Below are 12,722 nucleotides of genomic sequence, written 5' to 3'. Positions count from 1 at the left end.
GTTAACATCTCCTAGCCACCGTGCAACCCCATTTAATGGAGTGAGTGGCAGCCAAAGAATGGAAGGCATCTAAGAGAACATCCACTGAGGAGATGGTGCAATACAATAAGTTTGAGTATAGGTTCTGGGGAAAGTGGTGTTTGTGAGCACCCACAAAGGCTGGCACGGTATACGGCCAGCAAATCACGCCCAGTCACCTTGCAAATGACGTTTTCCATAGCCGGGAATTAAACCCAGGTCCGTCCCCTGATCCATAGCAGTGTGCGAACCACTGCGCGAGTGGACACAAACACCAGCACACATGCACACACATAAGCAAAAGATTCAAGTCACAAAAGGTTATTAAACTGGTTTTATTTCAACTATTCCAATTACAACTCTACCTGTATAGATACAATACTTTAAAGATTACGTCTTAACATGGTACGGTCATACGTTTCATACTGGCTACTAAGAACTTTAAATATAATTACAATGTACATTTCAGCATTTTTTCCAGTAGGTGAATATGTGTTACACAATACCGCGAATGTAGTCTGGTCAAGTCTCAGTTTATACACGGACTGAAGCAGGAGAACCTTCGCAAAATGTGATGCAAATAAGTAGCATTTACTAAAATAAACAATAAAAATACCCCATTGTATCTGATCCCATGTTATTATGCTCAGCAGCTACACTCTTGCTACAATCCATATTGAGTTGCAGCTGCATTTGTTGAGGGCATGATGACGGAGTCCACATGGTTATCCTTGTTTACATGCAATCGGATTGCATACACCTAGGCCTGGCTAAATGCTATTGGATTCCATACAGGCTACCCTTGGTAACATGCCATCAGATTCCCAAGGGCTGGGATTCCCCAACATGCAACTTAATTTAACAAGGTTCATTGTTTTCTTGTTACATAGATTACAACACATGACCCTATGAACCAGTGTTAATGCGACATGGCATGGACATTGCCAACGTCTTAATGTCAATGCATGTTTCTGGGCCGCTGTCATAATATAGATTTCAAAGGAGGTTGAAGACAGACATGGAGATGTCCGCTTGCTCGTGCATTTCGCCAGCACTGTATTCTTGCTTCGTGTGGGAGGAAAATGGAGTGCCCAAAGAAAATGTATGCACATACTGGGGTAACACTCCAATTGTCATGTACATGATCCAGAAACCTACTTGCTTCATTGCCCCTGACAAGCACCTAATGTCCTGCAGGCAGGAGCCAAGCACACATTATTGCTCCATCTCTGCATGATTCACCAACGCCTAAGCCACTGCATTACAGGTATTTGCAAATGAACTCAGCCACATCGATCCACAGTACTTACAGGCTCACTTGAAATGTTCTTGTGCAGAGGTAAACGTACATTCTATCGTATGCACAATTCCCACCAAATGTTGCTTTCACAATGACAATCCAGATTAAAACATAATGAATATGGTACCAAGCAACACCTCTGTATAGCACAATAGCAACTATTGCCTACATTGGGCAATATCTTGTGATACAACCACTCCCCATGTATTGCAATACTGGAATAACCCGGCAATGTTAAACAGCAGTATTGATAAGGGCATTATAGCAAAAACAATTCCAGAATCGCAATGCTTGTATCTATATTTGTGTGGTGGGTATTACATAGGCATGTAACAATTCACATTTCCACCCTGCGCCTGATTCAATTGTTACAAATTTAGGATGGCGATGTCATTCAATAATTTATGTTTTGTATTGTTTTCATTTTATTCGCATTGGTTTTTTTAAACGTTTTTTTCTTTCTTGTTTGTATAGTTTTGTTCACTTCACTGGCAGAAATGTAATATCATATTACTTTATAGCTAGATTATTTTGTCAGAACAAATTGTAAGTGGACAAATCGATATATAGATTGTAAGTGTAAGAATCGACTTTTTATTCGAACCGAATCATTACATGCCAGCATTTGCATACGACATTTGCGGGTATCTCCCAGGACTATCCGCCCATTGGCAAGCACATTTTAAATTCCATGCTACATCTTTTATCGGAACAAACCATGGGGGGGGGGGGGGGGTGTCAAAGCCAAGACGCCCATGTGAGTTTCCTTGACAAGGACTCTTAATTGTGGTGTTCGAGAAACTAGTCGAGTGTGCTCGTAACAAGCACACTCGTAACGAGCACACGGCAGTGGTCAGTTTTAAAAAAAGTGTTTAAAATAAATAACGTTGAGCATATCGGGGTACACGTTTATATTTCAGCTAACATCCTTGACGTCCTGCGAGCGTCTCAGCGCTGCGCACACTACACGCTATATACACAGTAGAAGCATACCTTCACTTCATCGTTACTGACGAGGGCTCCAACACCTCGGCTTAGAGGCGGACAAGGTCCAGAGGACCCCGTTGCTCACTTTCGACATGAAACCCAAACCGGATGTCTTAAGAGGGCAGTGGCGTTTACACGCTGAGTTGTACAAATTGAGACAAGTTATTCAGCAACCTAACGAAACGAGCACGCTGAGACAGGGCCACAGCAAAGCCCCACGGCTTAGCAGCTCGTGTAGGTGCATTCAGCAGACTGCGACAGGCAGCCACACGCACACGGTCATCGTTAAAAGTTTACATTAACAAGCTCGTCCAATACCTACCGACACACACACACAAAACATTGACTAAACATTTATTTATACTAATGTTAAACTGGGATTTGGGCTTGTGACCACACAATCATATTCGATAGGGGTCGATCATATAGTTTTGAAAATTGATATCGGTTTCCCACCATGGGTGTTACTTGCATCACTGGTATTGTTTTACACCTCCCAGTTGGTTCCATAAGCATGGGAGATTTGGTTGCAAAACTCATCTGGGCATGACCTTGGAAAGCAAACGGGGAGGTAATTTCAGTGGTGTCGTTTAATTTTCTGCCTGCATCTTGAAATTGTTCTGGTTTGTGACCACAGCCAGGTAAGTTCCACCTGTCCCTCCTGGGACTACCAAAGTGGTCCGTACCCCAGCATTGTCTCGATACTAGCACGCACACCGGATCCACGAAACAGTGTCAGCAAATCAGGAATTAAAGCAAGACGATAAAACGGTGAAACGTGGACGACGACACCACTTTACAGTTCCAAGTTTACGAGTTCGAATCTCAGTCTGGAGTTAACTCGGTTGTATTCTTACCGCCTCACTGGGGTTGCTGGAATGTGTACCCCACTTTGGGCGAAGTCAAGTCGTATTCGTATCGACTGATCCCTGCCATAGGAATTTGCAATACAGTATACACCACTGACTCTGTGCTATACACGGAGATTAGCAGTGCCAATTAAGGACAACTTGACACTTTTCATAGCTTTTACAAACGATAAATTGATTTTCTGAATTAATCGAATTTAAAACTTAAATAAAGAACAGCACTGTGCACATTTGGCATAAGCTGCTAATCTTTTCCAAGTTTTCATTATTGCTGATTTACAAGATTGTCTCGTGAATTCTGAGGAAAAACATCACTAAACAATGCTAAGTTTGGTTGCTCTTGAGCCCGGTTTGCACCAATCAGAGTATTTTTTCCAGCCTAGTAAATATCCCTGTGGAATATCCCCTTTGAAAAAATTAAAATACCCTCTGTTACACCTATATTTTAATAAATGAACGAAAAAGAGCATCTGAAAGCAAGAGCTCCGATGTGGTAACACTGTCCGGCGTTGCAATTTAGATACGTAAACAATACCTGATAACATCGAAAATCAGGTCAGGTTGCTCTTATTGAATAGCTGACATTGAAAATTTTTGGCCAAATAACTTAAACGCGCTGCATTTTTCAATAGCGGCATTACGAAATAAAAATGTGATTAGGACACCCAATTTCAAAAACACTTTGCTGGTCTCCCTACCATAGACTAAGAAGGTAGAGCGGAGGTACACAAGACTCGGCATGGGTTTTATCCTTGATCCTTTATAAAGAGTGGTTCACCACATGCCGAATGCCTGCTATATTTTTCAATGTAGGTAGTCACAACATCAAAGAATAATGTCCAAAGTTGCACAACAGAAGCCCACCGATGCGACTTGGCAAGTCGTTTTGGTATCGTCTGGGGTCCTTTCCTGGAACACAATAAGACTCTTCACTAGCAAATGGAGCTTAGGAAAGATGTTAATGTGTCTCATGGCTCTGACACACAAGTGGGCTGAGATGGGGATCAGTGGTGTGACATGGAGTGTCCGACTATGCATCGTCAGTAATTTATGCACATTACTCCCCTTGATTTAACAACAGACTCGCAAATGGACATGGATAGACTCTACAATCTGATATTTGGTATTCTCAGTTTATAAATGAATCCATCATGGCAAAGTTAAGTCATACAACAACTTATGGAATAACATCACTTTCAAAAGGAATTATATCCATGTTGCTCCATTTCACACAGGACTGGAGCACCGTGAAAGTAATGTTGATTTGGATGAGATATGTGTCAAGATTAAAATAAGTTCTAAATATATCTGCATGGCATACGACACAATGCTGACACCGATTTTGGGATCAAACAGATTTGAAATTTCTGTCAAGGGCCAATGCCAGTCCAACAAACGGAATCGGGCTGCAAATTCAGTGGAAAGGCTCTGCTAATACTTCATAATGAATGTCAAAATCAAAGCTACCTTCATCGATCTTTAGCAAGTCAACCGATACACGCGACGATGCAAATAATACATGGCAAGTTAAATTTAATGTTTTTTGTTCCACAACTGCTAACAATTTTGAGTTTTCATAACGCATGTCGGCTGCAATTTCTCATCCTGTTCTCCTGCCAAGATTGAGTAGGTTGTTTAGGTTGGGGTTATCGAGATAAGAGAGGTGGGGTCCAGGTCTAACATAGCTTTTGTAATTAGTTACATACATTCACTAATTGGCTAATATAGTTTTAATAGTGTGCACAGGTTTGTTGCAAAACATAAGCAACAAAGTTTAACAAAAAAAAGTTGCGAGCCCAAAACAAAACTGTATGTACTAAAGTCGCTCAGTTTAACTTCAAGATGCACACACGACATGCATGGGTGGTGTAAATATTTGTGTGCAAGCATCACTAACTGTGGTACTATTTGGGCATTGAAATGCAAGTGTCACCGACAGGTTCGCAATGTCGTCGTTTGAATCATCCCCTCCGTTCCTAATCTAAATTTGTCCCCATTCCTTATATAAAGTTGTTATTGCGGGACTGAAATTGCGGGCAAAGTCTCTTTGCGACCAAATCGAAAGCTAAAATCCGACACGAACACAGTCTTGGCTTTCACATCGAGTCATCATTTGTAACACCACGTCATTAAAGGTATTGCTCAAATAAGTTAAACCAAAACAAGGGGTGGGGCAAGTACCGCCGTCAGTCGTTCTCCAATCACTGCCAAGTTAAGTGTCTTCCATGAGTGCAGCCCTCAATACAGCAACACTTTACTACAACACTGGACAACAACAGCAGCAGCAGCAGCATCAGCAGCCAGGTGGAACAAGCACCAAATCTCCAGTGCACATTTCCATACCTGTGACGAAATTGGCAGACGACGAAGTCTGCAGCGACCCTCGTACAGAACCAAGCCAATTCTCGTAGCTGACGTGGAAAACTACAGCACCTCTCTCTATGTATACCTGCAATGTCTTTAAACACCTCTGCAGAACAGCAATTGTTGTTTAAATTGGGTGTTGTTTTCCAACATGGGAAAACAGGGACTTTTATACTCGGAAATGGTATCCAGTGAAGGCACACTGCGTCACATGATTCCTTGGGAGGGTCCCACGGTGAAATGTTAGTCCAATTCCTCAATGAGTACATAAAATTGCATGCGAGAGAAAACCACGGTTATAATTGTTTTTTTACCCTTTTATCTGGCAACAAAACTGACACCTTTTTTACAAGGAGTCATGTTTACATAGACCACAATACCTGCAGTCATAATGCAAACAAAAATCATAACTCTGATAATGTGCACTGTCCTTGAAGTTGATTGGTCCACACCCGAGACAGCTTTCCTTAGAGCCTAGTCTCACATGGGTTGGACCAGATGACGCCAAAAGGCGCACGGTTCTTGGAGAGGGCTATTATTGACGTCTGGTTGGCCAGGGTTAGGGGCAGTGAGTGGGATAATACTCACTGCTGGTTGGCTCAGGGTCAGGAATAGCGTTTGGATGTTTAGTGTGTTATGCCACGCAACTGTCTCGCTCCTCCCCAATGCAAGTCTTCTCAGTGTTTGACCAATGTTTGTAGAGTTTATAGCGTCACCACGCTTGACCGCGCTCATTCCAGAGAAGGGGGTATTCATTGGTGACATCGATGTGTGATGCAAACATACACAGGTTCGTACGTTCACATGTTTTGTGGACAAGGAGGAAGTTCTCTTTCGTCCCAAAGCAAAAGCATAGTTGAGGAATTTGCTGTTCCTGATAACGATCTGAGCAACATTTTCCGAATACGATAATGTTACGATGAGGGTTAAATTGAGTGTTTAGGAAATGTTAAAGTGGAGACAGAATCTGAATTAAAGACAGAGTAAAGTTAGGTTAAGGATTACATTGCAACGGGATAAGGTGAGGGTCATAGTTGGCTACAGTTAGTGTTAGGCTGGGTTTAGAGCTAAAGTTATGAATAGGGTTAGCGTTAAAGAAAGCACCAAAGAGTATAGATCATTGCAGTCACGAAAACTTCAAATCTAGAATTAGCGTTAAGTTCCCCATTAGTGTTAAGGTACAGTACATGAAACTGGAGAAGGTGGTATTAGTAGTTATGGTGGCGGTGCTGTTGGGGTTGTAGTGACAATACCATCCTGACCTCCTTTTAGCCAAAACATGACTAACTTCACATGCAAAGTGTATATGATTCTTTGGTTCTTTCGGTTAAGTCACGAAAGAACCAATGAATAATTCCTGCAGTCACGAAAGCTCCAAAAATTAAGATTAAAGTGTATATGAGTTCACGCTACACTCCACCATGGTGGGGAAGGTTACTTAGACATAATCCATTGACTCATTGACAAAGCACGAGGCTCGCGCTAGCGCCTTGCTCATTCTTGACTGTCAATGCACGCACTCGTACACACAAAAGAAATAAAAAAAAACCTTACAGATAAACAAATGGACCTTTGCTTGGACGGACAAAAATTACCAAAAGTTAAAAGTATAAAAGTTAATAAAAATATCAAGTGGAAAAGACAATGTAACTTTTTTGTGCGTGCATGCCAAAGTGTGCATGCAGTGTATTGTGTTTCTCTCCCACAATGCATTGTGGCTTAACGGTTGTTTCATTGGAGCGTCGTTATTATTATCCACGAAATGCACTCAAACGCATCACAAAGCGCAGGGAGGTCTGGTTCAACTCAGGACTCGCTGCCCACACTGCCACCCAAACCATTTTCAAGTTACAACGTCCTCCGACCTACCTGCGAGCGTAACGCAGTTTACACGTAAACGTCATCGAATAATCCGTCGCAATTAACTCACAAAAAATACTGCAATCTTAAACATCAGAAATGAGGCCAGATAGAGAAAAAAGTACACTTTTTTTACATTTGACAAACATGATCAGCCAAAATTCTGATTAATTATTTTTCATTTCATCCATGAATTGCTGAATCCGCCTCTGCGGATCACCAGCTAAGTGAATGGCCGGACCAGCCTGGGAAACACCACTCCATCCCCACGTTTAGTGATGGAAGTCCTCAGCCTCAGTGGGCAGCTGCTTCATGCCCATCCCGTGGGGAAACTACTTCCCAGGGCACCAGTATTAGGTCACCCCACTCTACCTCTAAACTGCTCATGTTTGAGCAGAAACAATGGTAACAAACATGTGATCCCATTGTGCTACCGAAAGAGCTTTCACGCATTTCTGAAAGGGGATGAAAATGTGGGCACGTGTACCCATGCGTGAAGCAAATACTGTGCATCAACTATATATGCACACACACATATATTGTAAATATATATGTATAATGTACATATATACACATTTCTACACACGTACAATGTGTATATACAGTATAAATAATGCATATACAGTACACACATGCATACATATACAGTAAATACACATACATACATAAAAACACACAAACTATACGCTGTAAGTATGCATACACGATCACATCTCTTTGCCTGAGCCAGCTATTCCTTTGGCAATAGCGAGCCACACGCAAGCGACAGATTTGCTGTCACGAGATGGTGCCAATCAACAAAAGGGACATTGCCCCTCAGTTAAGACGTTATGAGAATCAAGCACACCACACATGGGACTCCATAACAAATAGAAACCACTTATAACACATTTATAATCCATAGCACTGATCGGCATGGCACTTAGGTTGACTTTTCACTTCCACGCCGAATTGCATGGCTGATGTATGTCGTCCCAGTCGCTAACCTTACTAGGGTGTGAAAACGACACGTGCAATCTTGATAATTGCATCAGATGCCGATTAGAATGACGTATTTTCGCCAGTGTTACAGATGCCTGCCGAGTTGACAGGCGTTTAGGTTGCAGGGTATCCTGGGAAATACCCACAATACTTTGCAAGCTGCATGAAAGAGCAGCCAGATCTAATCACGGTTAGTAAGAGGGAGCATCCACGTGTGCCCCTGGCAAATTGAGTTTCAGTTTTCCCATGGCCCACAGAATTCACAAGTAAAATTGATGCCTAACCTTGACATTAACATTGAGACCACACTCAAGTGAATCATTCTTGGGCAAGTCACACATGCACCTGCTAATCAGCATCAAAACACCCACGCATGCACTAATAATACAATTAACAGCATAACATTCTCATACTTTCCAGTGGGTAAATTATCAATCGCACTCATCCCACACACACACACACGCCACCCCCCTTCTGACCTACATAGTCTGGTCAGGGCAAATAATATTCGCAAGCACCTCTCAAGGCTGGCACAGTACACGGATGAGCAGTATGACCTGCATCACGTATGCCCCAGCCACTATTGTCTCCCCAGTGCTGATGATGAATAGCACAACAAGGTGGTACCTCACTTTTAAGGCAGAGTCAATGTAGGAGAGGCTAGTGCCAGGATAAGGAAATTTGCCCACTCTTTCAATTGTCACACCTGGGGACCGAACCGACAACATCTGGATTGCAAGTCTTGTGTACAGGTAGTCCCCGAGTTATGATTGTCCGACTTACGATATTTCGATGTTATGATGGCGATTCGACAAAATTGCCATAAACAACCTAACATCGTTCAAGTATGCAGACGACGGACAGAATCTTGGTGAGTACAGTACAATATGATACGTTACGATACGTTCAATGCATGTATGATACGTAGCTTTAGCGATTTCATTTTAAGGTTACCACGATAAATTGCTCTGTTTTGCTAAATTATCACCGTTCTTTAAGACTCCTGGGTAGGCTAGGCCATCTTCGACTTACGATATTTTCGACTTACGATGGGGTCGTCGTAACGCATCTCCATCGTAAATAGAGGACTACCTGTACTGACCATTACGCTGTGGCAGCATCCCAGGCTATCAATAATCCAGTAATTGATGCATTTCGTGTCAAGATAGTTAATCCAGATGGATGGGAATGTGACACATTGGTGCTGGGTTTAACTATGATCCCCTAATTATGCAGTCACGTACTTCCACAAACATGCACTCATGCACGCACACACAGACACACAGACACGTGCACACACAACAAAACATCACGACTGGTGTGCAATTCCCGTGAGGGTAAATAATTGGCAGGTCAGTGTTAAATCATCGCGACAATGAAAATAACATCCGGCTACCTGCAAAATGTGTGACATGGCAATTCATTACAATTTATAATGAAGGTGAAGTGTTTAACAATTCATAGTAAAACCTAGCTAAGTGAAATGATAACAGGAACATAAAAGGATTTTGTCATTCCTTTCAAAATGATCATCTTTGAGTTATCAAGATTGCATGCTGCGTTTCACCAACTAACTCGATTTACTTTTTGTGGAAATCATAAACGTAGCAATGCAGTCCCCTCCCTGTTGGGTGCCAGTGTTTCTACAGGTGTATGTGTACGCACATACGTGTGTTTGTGTACAAATGCGAACACAAACGCAAAGTGTGTACACAAACACACACACAACAGTGCACCGTTTGTATATTTTGTAATGAAAGATGATGGGAGGAGCGTGGTGGGTTTTTGAGCAACGTAATAACACAGAATTAGAAATTCATTACTCAAAAAGACTCACTAAGTTTGAAAGTACTATTTTATAGGATGCTTGGAATTGGATAATTCCTGCTCAAAAGTACTTTGTTATTTAGTGTGTGGGAGGAAACCGCAGTGCTTGGGGAAAACAACTCAAGCATTCAAGAGAACAAACTCCACCGCACGCATTACGCCTGTCATTGAAAACGTCCACGACAATGGGGCATAAACTTGCTGGCTGTACCACCTAACCGAACCACCAGAAATCTATGCAGCCGAATGTCTTAAACACATTATCATGATCATCATAAAATGATAACAGATCTGGCTTAAACCACCGATGCACAATTTTCATCCTTTCGCATCCACCACCACCACCACCAATTCCTCTCACAGCAGCCAAACTGTGTCACACTCGTAAATTCCTAAAAGCTTCCACTCCGAGCCTCACAGGAGATTCTCCCCATGTATTCCGTGTCACCTTGGGAGAGATCAAGCGCGCACGCACACATCACAGCGCCGCCATGTGTAACTTCTGGTGACTGCGCAGCCGCGACTTGCGGCGAAACGAGCGGCCGCACACCTCGCACTCGAATTCTGGCGGTGGTGGTGGCGGGGGCGGTGGGGGCGGCGGCAGCAACGAAAGCGGCGACGACGGCGGCTGCGGTGAAGACGGGCTGCTGGGCGCGTCGGCGTTGCTCAAGCACAGCTTGTCGAGGAAACCTGCGCCGCGGCCGCCCTTCCGCGGCGAGCCGTGCAGCGCCGCGTGCATCCGCTGGTGCTTCCGCAGGTTGTCGCGCCGCGAGTACGACTTGTCGCACACCTCGCATGGGTAGCGGGCCTCCTCCGCCGCAGCCTCGTGCTCCAGACTGTGGCTCGCCAGGTACGCGGCGCGCGTGAAGCTCTTTCCGCAGTCTTCGCAGCGGAAGCCTGGGGCTTCGGCTCCCGAGTCGCCAGCGGGCGTCTCCTCTTCCTCCGTCGCAGCTGCCGCAGCCGCCGCTGCCGCGGCTTCAGCCGCGCGCTCGTGCTTTTTCTTGTGCGATAGAAGCGAGGAGAGATGCACGTAAGCACGGTCGCATTCTGTGCACTTGTGCGCCTTCTCAGCCTTGGGAGGCTTCTCAGGAGAAAGGTTGGGCCCGTCGTCCATGACCATCGAGCCGCGCCTCACAGGGGTCATCGCACGCCTGTCTGTCGGCACAAAGGATCCCGAGTACTTGCGGTAGCGCCGATCGGCCATGTCTGCAAGGGAGAAATTAACAGGATTTAGTGGGATCAGTGAATTGTGGAAATGCGACTCTTCCTACCTCAAGGTAGGTGAAAAATAACCTTTGTTCGACCAGTTACGTGCTAATCAAGAGGGCCTGACAAAGTGTGCGAGTTAGTGGTTGGTGGTTTCACTCTGAATGTTGCTATATGGAAATGCAGACGATACCAGATGAAATCGCTTATAGATCGACTCGTACAATGAAAAGGACGAAGAAAAAAACTTTTACCTGGGCCAGCGATACAATAAAACCCCAGATAGCCAACTGAAAAGTCCGGCTTGCTGCGATTGTAATACAAATACAGTGAAATATCTTAATTAATAATTTTTTCTCTCACGAAATTCGATTAAATATTCGTATACCAGGTTAACTTTCACACCTTTTTCCTTTGACTATTCGCGATTTGAAAACATTGCATCATAGGAGGGGGGGGTGGGGAGGGGGGTACTGTGCTCGCGAAATACAGCAGCGGATTGTGGCCTGTGTGCCGTGATAAACATGCTGAAGCTTTTTACTCTTCAAGTGCCGCTGCCTTTAGCACTCCGTTTGCCTTCGTTGTGGTGGGTCCTTTTTATTTCGATCATGGGATCTAAGCGTCAAGTGAGTGGAGGAGGTGAGAGCAAAAGGCAGAAACAAATGAACGAGTTTAGCTATAAAAGTGGAATCGATGGAAAGACTTGCTTGTGCGTCTGGTGTTGGCCGCCATTACATTGTAAACGAGTCAACGGTTGGATTTAGGAATAAAAAAAACTAGAAGGCAATTAGGGAAAGTGTGGCGGAAAGTGCACAGATGACTGCCAAAGTAGCATCATAATCACACCCCCCCCATTATCATCCAAGGTAAATAAAACTTCTAAATTTACAGTACACTGGAATGTATTATGTATTTTTTGTTGTATCGTTTGTGTTATAAATTTGTATTATTTTTGTACTATTTAATTAAGTATATGGCTGTTATTTATGTGCACAGTACAGGATTAATGCGATTGTAGTGGGTTGTATGGAGACGGAGTCCTCTTAGGAGGCAACACGCATTAATTTAACAGTAACACAGAAGGTCCCTAACACGAAGGGGTAATGACCCCTTCTACCCAACAACCTAAGGGAGGTACAGCCGCCGGGCTAACGTGCCCTAGCCACTGGGACCAACCACTCTTCGCCCTCCGGCTAACGGGACCTAGGGGAAGCTGACCCGACCCACTGGCCCACTCAGACCCGGCCCTGAGAAGGACGTCGGGTCCGGGGATCCTCAGGGTCCGAGCCTACTGACCGCTGGCCTCACTG

At 43.9% G+C, this 12,722-nt stretch overlaps 1 protein-coding gene across 1 annotated transcript in view; it reads right to left on the bottom strand.

Annotated features, from left to right (window-relative positions):
- Positions 1-337: 337 nt before the first annotated feature.
- Positions 338-12,722, bottom strand: part of LOC144719537 (uncharacterized) — a 38,625-nt gene continuing 26,240 nt past the window's right edge. Inside the window, exon 6 of the mRNA XM_078595549.1 lies at positions 338-11,412. Within this exon, the coding sequence (XP_078451675.1) occupies positions 10,685-11,412 (728 nt within the window). The 3' untranslated portion in view covers positions 338-10,684. The remainder of the gene's footprint in view (positions 11,413-12,722) is intronic.

This window comes from Lampetra planeri, chromosome 6 (genome assembly GCF_965212315.1).
Source record: "Lampetra planeri chromosome 6, kcLamPlan1.2.h2, whole genome shotgun sequence".
NCBI lineage: Eukaryota > Metazoa > Chordata > Hyperoartia > Petromyzontiformes > Petromyzontidae > Lampetra > Lampetra planeri.
The sequence above is the reverse complement of the archived record's forward strand: the minus strand, read 5'-3'. Positions and strand labels throughout refer to the sequence as shown.